Here is a 12502-nt window from a genome sequence, read left to right as displayed (position 1 = left end):
GGCCGAGGGAGGCAAGACTAAAATCTACCAGAGAGAGAGCCTTCTCGGTAGCAGCCCCCTACTGGTGGAACCAGATACTGGAGGAAGTGAGGGCCTTATGGGACCTTGCCCAGTTCCGCAAGGTCTGTAAAACCTCACTCTTCCGGTTAGCCTTTAACTGATCTAGAGTTACCGTCATTGTGGGGAAAAATGCAGGAATACTGAAGCCATCAGAAGCGATACAACTATGTATGATATCAACACCAGATTGTTTTAATGATTGAATTTTAAATTGTTGTATTAACATTATGCAATTTTTAAATTGATTGTTTTCATTTTATTGTTATGAGTCGCCCTGAGCCTGCTCCGGTGGGGAGGGTGGGATATAAATCAAATAAATAAATAAATTGCACTTTGGGGGGGGGCGACGGAGCATGGCACTGAGGAGGGAGGGGGCGGTGGTGGGGGGTGCCATGCAGGCAGGGTCAGCCCTCCTACTAGGTAAACTAGGCGGTTGCCTAGGGTGCTGAGAGGTGAGGTGCGGCGAATTGGGCTCCTGCCCCCCCTCCAGTGCCCCAGGCAAGTGCTTAGCTTGCCTCCCTCCCCGCTGCTGCCCCCCACCCCCCCAGATGCGGCGTGCTGCCCACCTCCCTGGTGCTTTCCTTGCTCCCTTGCCCCTGCTCGCCGGCTAAAAGTAAGCTTAGAGGGTTTCGCAGCTCGCGCCTGCGTGTTTTGTCTCTTAACAAAACGCACAGGCGCAGGCTGCTCACTGGCTAAGCTTACTTTTAGCCAGTGAGCCCCAGGGGAAAGGGAGTGAGCAGAGCGCTGCCACTTTTAGCGGTGGTGGGCAGGCAAGCAGAGCGCCAGGGAGGGGGCCGGGTGGGACACTGCGCAGGGGGGCAGGGGGGAGCCATGGGGAGCACTTTGGGGGGGGGGCACTAGGCAGCAAGTCTGCCTAGGGCGCCCCAGGGCATCGGGCCGGCCCTACATGCAGGGAGCCGGCCTGGGGCGCCATGTACCCTAGTGCTGGCACTGCCTAGGCCTGAAACCAGATTGGAATGGATCCAAATAATCCTTAATTCAGAAACCCTTATAGCTGCCAGGACACAACTCATTCAATCACCTCGCTCGAGAATTATACATTTGAAACTGGATGGTAATAATTCAGCTCTTCTGGATCGAGAGCAGGTTTCTTTAGGAGTGGATGCACCACTGCCTGCTTCAAGGGAGGGAAGAGAAACTCCTTTCTCAAGAATGCACTTACTATATTCCAGACCCAGTATGCCAGCTGCCCTCTGCCCCAGCAGATTTAAACAACTAGGATGGGCAAGGATTGTATAAGCAGATGGTAGGCCTCAACCTTCCAAGAATTCTATCTACATCTAGGGTTGCCAATCCCCAGTTGGGGGCAGGGGATCCCCGGGTTTGGAGGCTCTCCCCCACTTTAGGGTTATCAGAAAGTGTGGTGGTGGGGTTTGAATGTCCACTGGGGACTCTATTATACCCTACTGAGACTGGCTTCCATAGGGTATAATGGAGGATTGATCCCTGGGTATCTAGAATTCAAGGGGGCTGTTTTTTGAGGTTGTAGCATCAAATTTTCAGCACTGCACTTGGTGCCTCTCTTTAATGCACCCCCCCCCCCAAGTTTCAAAACAATTGAACCAGGAGGTCCAATTCTATGAGCCCACAAAGAAGGTGCCCATATCCTCCATTATTTCCAGTGAAGGAAAGGCATTTAAAAGTTCGGTTCCTTTAAATGTGATTGCCAGAACTCCCTTTGGAGTTCAATCACTTGTCACAACCTTGCTCCTGGCTCCACCCGCAAAGTCTTCTGGCTCCACCCCCAAAGTACCCAATTATTTTCCTGAGTTGGACTTGGCAACTCTATCAATATCCCCAGACTCAATAAGCTGAAAAGTATCTCAAACAACAGGACAAGATATGACCCATCACTGCTAAAGCAAAGCCAGAACAGCAAGATGGCAGAGCAGTCCACCTCCTCCTGTAAAATTAGATTCCCACAGGCCCCAGTAGAAGAGTCCCACAGATCTACAATGTGCAAATGCAATAGTAACAGAGAAATATTCTTTCACCACCATCACCGCTTTGGAGTAGACTTTAAAGTACTGAAATAATTCCTGGTTTTGCCCCCCAAGTCGGAATGAAGAGTCGGACACAATGCATTGGTATAAATAATGGGCCACTTTATTCATCATCATAATAAAATGGCAAGGGCACGTAAACTGCAGCCTTGTCAGGGCTAGGGGTCTCAACAGACCGCTCCCCTGCCATTCGTGGGTGAGAGACCCAGCCCCCAGCTGGAGCTGTGTGACGCAGCTCCCGCCAGGCCGGCCCAGCTGGGAGGCATGCCCTAGAGGGCCCAACCACCAGACGCACGTCTCAATGGAAGGCACCCTCTAGTCAAGCCTCTGGGACAGTCTGCATTCTCCCCACCCTGGGTCATCAAACCCCAAGGTTGATCATGCCAGACCCCAAATTCCCCAAAAGGGGGATGCTTCATGGTCCTCCCCTAGCCGCATAGTACCCTAATCCAGAAAAACCTGCCAAACTAAAGTGACCAACCTATTTAACAGCACCTCCCAATAGCCAAATCCACAATCCACTGTTTTGCTATGTAGGGTCATCAAACCCCAAGGTTGATCATGCCAGACCCCAAATTCCCCCAAAAGGGGATGCTTCATGGTCCTCCCCTAGCCGCATAGTACCCTAATCTAGAAAAACCTGCCACCACTAAGGCCAAGTCTCTACTTAGGGCTTAGCACCCATCACTACCCACAGCCCTTGCCGGAGATCTCTCAAGAAAACCATATTACCCTTTTCTGAGAGATGTACCCAATCCCCTCTGCAGAGGTCAGGAAATTCCGCAGAAATATCCAGATGGGGCAGATAGTGGCCCAACCCCCGTTCAAATGCCTTCCTAATTATTTTATTACCTTTGTAGCATGCCCTCTCAATAGCTGCAGGGTCCCACACACTGCACCAAACAAGGCGGGGAAGCATGGCTGACCAAATTATAGTGGTCCCAGGCCATCACTCCCAAATGTACTGAACATCCTCACGGGCCTACAAGACAACGCCTTGCTTTGTACTAGCCCGAGATCATTCCATCCTAGGTGAATAATTAAAACCTGAAGAGGAAGGCCCATGCTCTCTTGGACTAACAAAGGCAGCAGGCCTGGCCACTGAAGGCCCCGGCGCACCTGCCACTCGACACAAACATATTGGCTGAGTCCCAGCTGAGAGCCGAACAAAGTTCTCTGCGCCTGATGAGCGGCCCAAAACACATGGCTATGGCCACAGACAAGAACTTGGCTCCTCTGGCCAGGAACAACAGCATCTAAAAAGAAAAAACAGTCAAAGAACATAAACCAGTAACATTACAGTCAAACAAGCAAAGCTAGGGACTGAGCAATGGTCGAACATAAGATTTGTAATCCGATGAGCGCCAATGTCCCAAGTGCTGAATGGAGAAGGAAAGATACCCCAGGGCAGCAGCTGTCGAAGCTGCCCGAATTCTAAAGGAGTGGGTCCCAAACCGCACCCCAGACAACCCCAGCTCACCTAAAGCCTGTGACGTCATAGCCCCAAATTGATGCTTTGTCAGCGGGCTACCCTTATTGTGACAAAACAAAAACCCTTCCTTGGGCCCCCAAACTGCCAAATAAGCAGCCAAAGCAGAACTGGGCACAGCTCAAACTCAGAGCAGGTGCCAACTCAGATCAGGTGCCAAGCTCCGGCACAGTGCCTCTTTGACACTGGTCCGTCTTAGAGCGACGGACAGTAATGACCGCCTTACCCTCAGTTAACCTCAGATCCCATCGCAACAAAGCATTACCATAAATTAAAGGACTCCAAAAATTCTTGCCAAAACCCCGAATCTTCCCTCATGCTGCTGGTAACCTGTGTTCTATGCTGCGGCAAGCGTAGACCTGCCATTAACTACCTGCTCTAAACCCTTAACAGAACTAAGGTTCCCAGACAAAAACGGAACCTGGGGCCCCTGAAATGGGATCCTAAAACCAAACTTGAAACCATTTAACCAGGTAAATCCTGTCAGCTCTCCGTGGATACCTGGACAGCCAGTGCTCAAGAGGACCCACCTTTATTGGACTAGGCCCCTTTTCCAGCCTGATAACTTCCCCCTCCTCCTCCTGGCTTCTTTTGATTCTTACGCACCCGGGCTTTAGGGCAGTTATTGAAGGAGTGAGGCCCGCCACACATGGGGCATTCGTGCTTGAACTGACAAGCCTTTCTGCTACACACTCCCTGAGAACCCAACTCCCAACAAAGCAGGCAGGGTTGAACCCCCTGCCCCGCAGAACTGCGGGAAGAGGCTGCAGAAGCCGAGCAGGTAGCACCCGATCTGGCCACCAAATGACCGCTATCAGAGCGGTCACCTAAATTTGGCTGGGCAGGAGACATGACCTGCAGCCACAGCTGCTGGTGAATACGGTCCCACTGAAGGGAAGGGTACAATGCGGCCCTCATCCTGAATTCCTCGTCATATTGAAAACAGGCAGGCCCACTAAACATAGTGTACCCTTTATAAATTATATCCAAGTACTGGATGAGTGAAGCCGCTCTCCAAGGCTGGGCACGTGCAATCACTCCAGCATAGATAAAAAACCCTGGCAGCCAATTTGCCCAGGTCCGATCCACCTTGCGTTTCTTCGATTTTTTCTTCTCCTTGTCGTCCAGATCCTCCTTATCCTTCTTTTCCAACTCCCAAAACAGAAGGGAGAAGATATCGACATACTCCCCCTTTAAGATCTTATCTTTTGTTGCAGGCAACAAATGATCCCCTAAAGGCAAAGCAACCTCCCCAAAAGGTAAGGCGGTAAAAGGAACCATCCCATAAGGAGAAGGGGCGCCCAAATTCCTAATGAAAAAGCCTGCACTACCTTGCTGTCCCACACCCGGCCAAACTACACCGGGGCCACATTGCCCAGTAGGCCAAGCCCAATTTGATAAAGGCCCCACCCCTGCGGGGGAAGCAAACCCTGTACTCACAGCAGGGATGCCCTGCCCCGCAGGCGAAGTCGGACCCCAAGGCCCCCCAAAACCAAGCCAGCCCTGAATAAGCTTGCAAGATGTCCCCAGCCTTACCGATGGATCCAGCTGGCATCACCGTTGACCCAGTTCCCGCAGCTCCAGATAATGACACCGATTCCACGACTGGACTGTCAAGGCCCAAGGCACTTCCAGTGAAGAATGCACCAGATATGCCCTCAAGAATAGACAGCCTGGTTAGTACATTCGCTTGGAGCTCCCTCTTTGGAGCCCTTTCCCCTCCTGCTCCTTCAGAAGGAGAAATGCCTGATGCCTGTTCCAGCACCCGCAGCCTTTGCATAATGTTCGCATTAACAGCCTCATCACTCTGCTCGTCAGAAGACAACAGCTGGGGTGGAGGCCTCAGAACAGGGGTCTCAGTGGCCTTTGACGCCGGCTGCTTCCTTTTTGGCTTCCCCGACCCCTTTCATCCAGGCATCTCTATAACTAAAGCAGACCCTCAAAATGGCTTCCGCACAATGCCAACTAGAATGGCCACTCTCCCTTAACTAAGAAGAAGGTGACCCAATATGGCCACCAACTAAAATGGCCGCCCTCCCTTAACTAAGAAGAAGGGGACCCAATATGGCCGACCTACAAAATATCAGGGAAGCAAAATGACGACGCAGCTAAAACAGTAATCCTCCCCCTGCCTGCCTGAAGTAAAATCACCAAACCCAACCACTTCCCTGTCAAAGGAGGGAGGAGGCTGGGCACCCCAACAATAAGAAAAGAAAAAAGACCGCCTTGCGTGATCCTGGCTCCAAACAGCTGACGACCCTCAGCGTTTGTCCTCACCATCCCAAAACGACAAGAGAGCGCACAGCTCACAGGAGAGGCCCTTCGCCCATCAAGACGGCCGCCTCTGCCAAAGATGCAGCCTCCTAGCCTGGGGAGCGTCCAGCTCCGAAGAGACTTCCTTCGCATGCAAAGACGGCTGCCACCTCCACAGACGCAGCCTCCCAGCCTGGGGAGTGCCCAGCTCCCAAGAGACTTCCCTCACCTGCAAAGGCGGCGGCCGCCGCCACAGACACAGCCTCCGAGCCCGGGGAGCACCCAGCTCCCAAGAGACTTCCCTTGCCTGCAAAGGTGGGCGCCGCCGCCACAGACGCAGCCTCCGAGCCTGGGGAGCACCCAGCTCCCAAGAGACTTCCCCTCGCCTGCAAAGGCGGCCGCCGCTGCCATAGATGCAGTCTCCGAGCCTGGGGAGTGCCCATCTCCCAAGAGACTTCCCTCGCCTGCAAAGGTGGTGGCCGCCGCCACGGACATAGCCTCTGAGCCTCAGGCTCCTGAATCCCCGCAAGTCTGCGCTAACCCCAACGAAGAGGCAAGGCCTCCTCCCCGTCAGCCGATCGTTGTTGAGACTGAAGCAGGGAGCAGAGGTCTGGCCGTTACAACAGCCTGGCCCCACCCCCTCAAATACATGCCCAAACGGGCTAGAGATCCTCCCTTCCCTCCCAGGGAGGCAAACCTTGCTACTGCAGCCTAGCAGAGTTGCTGCAGGCTGCAAGCATCGAATTAGATATATTTTAATTTGTCAATTTGTTCTTTCTGTTGTGAATCTTATGATAGAAGCTGCCCTGAGCTTGTGGAGAGGGTGGGATACAAAGAGAAAGAAAGAAAGAAAGAAAGAAAGAAAGAAAGAAAGAAAGAAAGAAAGAAAGAAAGAAAGAAAGAAAGAAAGAAAGAAAGAAAGAAAGAAAGAAAGAAAGAAAGAAAGAAAGAAAGAAAGATAAAATGAGCTCTAGCCTGTGCCTTGTTGGATTCATCAGGAGTCTTTCTCCACTGTCACTCTAGCTGTCGTCCTTATCTTTTTACCTTCCACAGCCCCACAGTAAACCAGGGGTCTGACTGGGCTCTGCAACCTGAGAGAGAGCACCTGGAAGCAACTGTGGCAATTGTCCAGGTCATTTTCTCATTCCCAAAGTCAACCTGGGCATTGACAGGAGCGCTAATCATATCAGCAGGGGGAAAAAAAATCACCTAATATGTTCTGATGTCATTTATTTCTACTCTCCTTTTTCTTCCCAAAGCAGCTTATATTGTTCTCCTCCATTCCGTTTTATACTCACCATAACCCAGTGAGGTACATAAAGCTGAGTGTGTGTGCCAAGTCCCAGATCAACCTGCAAGCTTCCAGGGGAGACTGGAGATTCAAACCTAGGTCTCCCAGATCCAAGTCTGACACTAACCACTGATGTGTAAGTATATACACCAAGGTCAAATACACATTAAAAAAACACTGCGATATACAGATAGAGGCATAAACAAAATACTTTTAAAAGCTGTTGCCAAATACATCTAAACAAAGGCCAAAGAGAAACTATAATACTACCAGGAAGCATTTGTTAACTTACCTGCAGCCTGATAGCATGTTCATGTTTCCTCTTCATATCATTAATATGCCATGCCACTCTCTGCATTGTATCTATGGCATCGAGTACTACATCATAACCTTCAGTGTCCTTGTCAAGGTGGTTTTCTATCTCCTGGTAAAGAAACCAATGAAGAACAAAATCATTTATGAACTGCCAGAGGCTTGCAGCCAAAATATTTGGCAGGTAAAATCCATTAAATATGTGAAACCCAACTCCCTCCAGCTACAGCCCACCTAGTCTAGTAGGTGTAAAATGTTCCTTGCATGTTCATCCCAACAGCACAGAATTCCACCAGTGATTATGCTGTGTGAGAGAAAATCTTTTTCAGCCCCACATTACCACTGGTAATCAGCTCACTGCATACATTTCTCTTCTTTTAAAGCTCTTTCTCTCCCTCAGTGCTCCATTCAAGCCCTGCTTCCCAGGAAGCTAAGCAGGGTCAGCTTTGCAATGAGGCCAAGTAGTTGTCCCAGGTGGCAGATTTTGGACACAATGTCCCAGCCCCCTGTACTACCCACCCATCTCCCCTACCTTCCCTTTGCTTTCCACTCCACTTCTCCAAGTGTCTTTAAAAAGAATGCAGCAACTGAACCAAGAGGTTTGTTTGGTCCCTATGGTGAGCTGCCATAAATGGCTGACAGACAGTGTTTGCTTTTATAGGTTGAAACTTATATAAGCCTGTCTTATAATAACTGCATAATCAAAGCTGCATTACCAAGCTGCAGCTAACAAGGCACAATGCCTTCACATTTAACAGAAGGAGTGAGTAAGTCATTCGGTGTCTGAAAGCACCTGCATTTAATTTTGGGTACAAGACTCCAATTTGATAATTACAGTGTGCAGGAACTAGTGTTGGAAGCCAGCACAGAATCCACAAACATCTGAGGGTTCTGAAATTTAATCAGTGTCATTGCCTAATGGGAAACATTTTATAAAAACAAAAACAAAAAATCTGAAAACATAACTGAGGTGTGAAACAAAGCTATAAAGTTATTTACTTTATTTGCCATCATGCGCACACATACAAAACTGGTGTTCATTTCCATTTCCAGTTGCCCTCACCATTCAAAAGCTGTGGAGCATACAGCTGTTTTTAATTTAAATTATATTACTTATGATTCTTTAAGCACTAGCAGCAAGTGACATCAGAAGCACAGGCTGTAGTAAAACTGGAGCAGTCTGATGCAGTAAGTAACCATCCATTTGATGAAGTAAGCTCTAGTCCTTGAAAATTTATTATGGCATCATAAATCTTGCAGTCTTATGGAGCAATAAAATCCCTTTGTCATTTTTGCTGCAACAGACTACTAGCATGGCTCCAGAATGTGCAATAATGAAATCTTTGCAAGTTAAAACATATAAATATCTGGGGGTTGTTTTTCATCACACAGGATCTTACCAAGGGCACATTGATAACGTACACTGTAACGCCCAACGCACGGCGCTCGCTCTGCAGGAGTTTTACACCTCCAAGGGCGTTTATAACGCCTTAGCGGCGATTAAGGTTTATAACGCTAAGGTTATACCCCAATTAATGTACGGAGCTGAGATTTTCCTGTATAACAAAATAACCAAATTGGAGATGGTTCAATCGAAGTTTGTATGATGTATCCTTCAGGTGCCAAAATATGCCTCATCTATTGCAAACAGGCTGGAAACGGGGCTTCCAAGCCTCTCCACAGTAATGTGGAATAGAGGTTTGAGTCTCCTGTTAAGAGTGCTGGCCAATCCGGATGACATTGTACACCAAATCTTCTACGACTCATTTGTCAGCAATTGGTTGAGGAAATTAAATTCCAAATTAGAGGAATGTGATCTGAATATTGATTCCCTAGCCCTCATGTTCAAGAACGGGGCAAAAGAAATTATTAGAGACCGATTACTGGAATTGGAGTTAAAACAATCTCTGGCCAAAGTTGGGGGGATGTACATCCCAACCCTTTTTACAAGTGACCTTAAATGTGCCAGGTATCTAGAAAAGATACAGCCAATTAAGATCAGGCGGATGCTGTCCTTGGCACGCCTGAACATTCTGGACACAGCAGTACTGAGGGGCCGTTTCCACAAGATCCCGTTAGAAGACAGGATCTGTCCGTGCGGCCTGGAGGAGGTCGATACGGTTTCCCACCTTATTCTGAACTGTCTTTTCCATACAGAGGCAAGGTACAGGCTTTTGCGGAACCATCTAATGCTAGCTGAATCTTTAAATCAGGCCCAAACCATTTACTTCCTCTTAGGGGATGGGAGTGATCAACTTTCTTTGGATCTTGCTAAGTTTCTATATGTTACCGACCTTGACAGGAAGAAATTTAATGCTGTCTGTATTTGAAAGAAGATGCTTTTAGTTAAGTGTTGCCTACGTCAGCTAATTTTATTACCACTTTGATGGATGTACAAGTTTTATATTGTTATGTTATATTTCAACTTGGTGTTGTGTTGTACTGTTATTGATGAGTTGTGTTGTTGCTGTCGATTGGCTTAGAGCCGCAATAAACTGACTGACTGACTGACTGAAACCTTTGCATTGAAAAAATTACTATCTTCTTACTACAAGTACTCCTTCATTGCAGGAGTTTCCCAAACATTTTTGTTGAGCCCTGTGTTAGAAGTTTGGGTTGTTTCATGCCGATGTATGTATGCACACATATTCATGCACCTACCAGTCCTCCAAGTGAAAAAAATGGAATTATGTAAACAAGACAGAGTATCACAAAAGGATCTGGGGCAGGTCATGGGGCAGGAAGGAGAATAAAGAAAGAAAAAGTAGAAAGGGGCACTCAGCGTGAGATAGAGGACAGTGTGGGTGACAATGGGAAGGAAAAAGTACATCATGATAACAGGAACCAAAGGAGGTAGAGAGAACATTAAAGAGGGCCAGTGTAGTAATTAGAAGGTCAGATTTGTATCTGATAGGTCTGGACTCAGATCTAGAAGCTGCAGCACAAGACCCCATATCTGGTGTTCTGCATGGGCCTGTACTGATGTCAATCAACATCTGTGTAACAGGCCTAAAGGAGATTATCCAAAGTTTTGATGTGGGCTGTCATTAATTTGTTGATGACACCCTGCTATATTTCGCACAAGGGATGGCCAAACTTGGTTGATGTAAGAGTCATATAGAATAAACATCAGATGTTTGAGAGCTGCAAGGAAGGAAGGAAAATAGATTGGAAGGGAGGGAGATGTGAAAAGAAAGCAAGCTAGAATACTTACACTTCCAGGCACTTTTAACAGACAGGGTTTTTCTGTTTGGGGAAAGCAAATATGCAATGCATGGGGAGCAGTGGATTGGCATAAATTTCCATGATCATCCCTTTAGGAGTCGAGACCCCAAAAGACAGGTACTTCTCAGGGAAATCTCATTTTGTTGCAACAATGCAAAAGCAATAATTGTTGTCATGTGCAAAAGTGTACTGCAGACTTTATTTACAGAACTCCCTGGTGCTAATGAAGAAACAAGAAGAACTTAATTCACAACATACATGCAAAAGTAGATGATATTTGAGTATTCGCTGGACGGGTTTTAAAAGATAGGATCCCAAAGGTAGAGAATGTTGTAAAGCTTCTTGTTGCTCTCTGAAAAACTTTGCTAGAGACTTGTTCCTCATGCATTCTGTTAGTACAGCCACCGACCTGGAAACATAACACAACATTTTTAAAGCTGCTCTCTGATCTTCTATACATTACACAGAAAAACATAGCTCAAATCCATACATCTGGCATCAGCACAATTGCCTGCTTTGGACCACTACAAGTGTCATGCATTTGCTAAGTGGAAATCACTTTAGCGCAGAGTATAAGTGAAAGCATCATATTTGACAACCATACAGTCTGCAAAAGAATGAATATGTGATTGTCACATTTGATAGCATTCTGCATGCTGCTGCCACTTCTATCAAAGCACCTGAGAAAATAGTGCCTCCTGTTAGTGCTTCATAAATATTGCATTAATATTACAAAATAGTAAAAATACAAACGAGCTGACATAATCTCTAACACTGTCATTCCATGTCATTAAAAATGATTACTTTTCAATAAACTCATTTGACTAAATAAATCTCTATGCACCCACAGATTAATCTAAGCATATGATCCACTTTTCAGATCCAAACTATCCAATCAACTATGGAAGGTGCTTTCTACCATATAGCAATGCAATGCACTGTCTTACTGCTGTTGACAAACTAGAATATTAATTCTTCATCTAAGGATTAGTTTAAATGAGCAAAATGATCACACTCATTATGTTCAACATTTTTCCAAAGTACAAAATGAAACAAACAAACAAAAAAAGCAGCCATGAAGTATGCATACCTTGGGTAATTGGTGCAATACTGAGTATATATGTGAAAATCTTCACTCTGTGTACATGAGGGGAAGAGAAGCTTATTTAGTATCTGCATTTATCACAGCTTCCTAGACATTCTGAAACCTAACTAGCTTTAAATAATTTTAAGAATACCATCAGCCTATAAATATGCAACTTATTCATATGTGGCCAAAAAAGAAAAAAGAAAGTCTGTTAAATTTCCTAGAGACCATTCTTCCTTACAAGAGTCAAGTATTGGTGGTATTTACAAGTCTGTTAGAACAATATAGACACCATGCTGTTATTTACAGTTCAATGTCCAATCTTATTCCAGAAAACAAGAAGTCATATGTATTTTCCATTCCAAACCCACCATACTTTTCTCATCATTCTAAGACTTTCTGATGTACATTTGAGCATTCAAAACAAAATGTCATACATATGATCAAAAACATTTATCTGTACAGCAGTTTGTCTACACTCATGACTCTTCTAGAAAATCACCACCTACCAGAAATTCTGAAATACACAAAGGGACTGTTTCACATAAGACATTTTACTTTACTGCCATCCCTCAATGGAAATTGTGATGTACAAACTGGATGGCTGCAAGCAGCAGCAACTCCCATGTTCATAGCTGAAGGGGGGGGGAGTATTGCCAAATTGCTGTCCATAGTCACACAGTAAATTGCTACTACTGTCCATAATCACACAGTTCTAGGATTGCCAATTCTGACTTGGGAAATTCCTGGTGATTTCCATG

At 46.5% G+C, this 12502-nt stretch overlaps 1 protein-coding gene across 1 annotated transcript in view; it reads right to left on the bottom strand.

Moving 5' to 3' along the window:
• The window catches only part of PLEKHG1 (pleckstrin homology and RhoGEF domain containing G1), a 250879-nt gene that overhangs the window by 22986 nt on the left and 215391 nt on the right, over positions 1–12502 (bottom strand). The window contains exons 6-8 of the mRNA XM_060238686.1: positions 11745–11791; positions 10913–11063; positions 7410–7541 (exon numbers count right to left, since the gene is read on the bottom strand). Coding sequence (XP_060094669.1) covers positions 7410–7541; positions 10913–11063; positions 11745–11791 — 330 coding nt within the window. The remainder of the gene's footprint in view (positions 1–7409; positions 7542–10912; positions 11064–11744; positions 11792–12502) is intronic.

The sequence above is a fragment of the Heteronotia binoei genome, chromosome 1 (assembly GCF_032191835.1).
Source record: "Heteronotia binoei isolate CCM8104 ecotype False Entrance Well chromosome 1, APGP_CSIRO_Hbin_v1, whole genome shotgun sequence".
NCBI lineage: Eukaryota > Metazoa > Chordata > Lepidosauria > Squamata > Gekkonidae > Heteronotia > Heteronotia binoei.
This window is presented reverse-complemented; position numbering and strand designations above follow the sequence as displayed.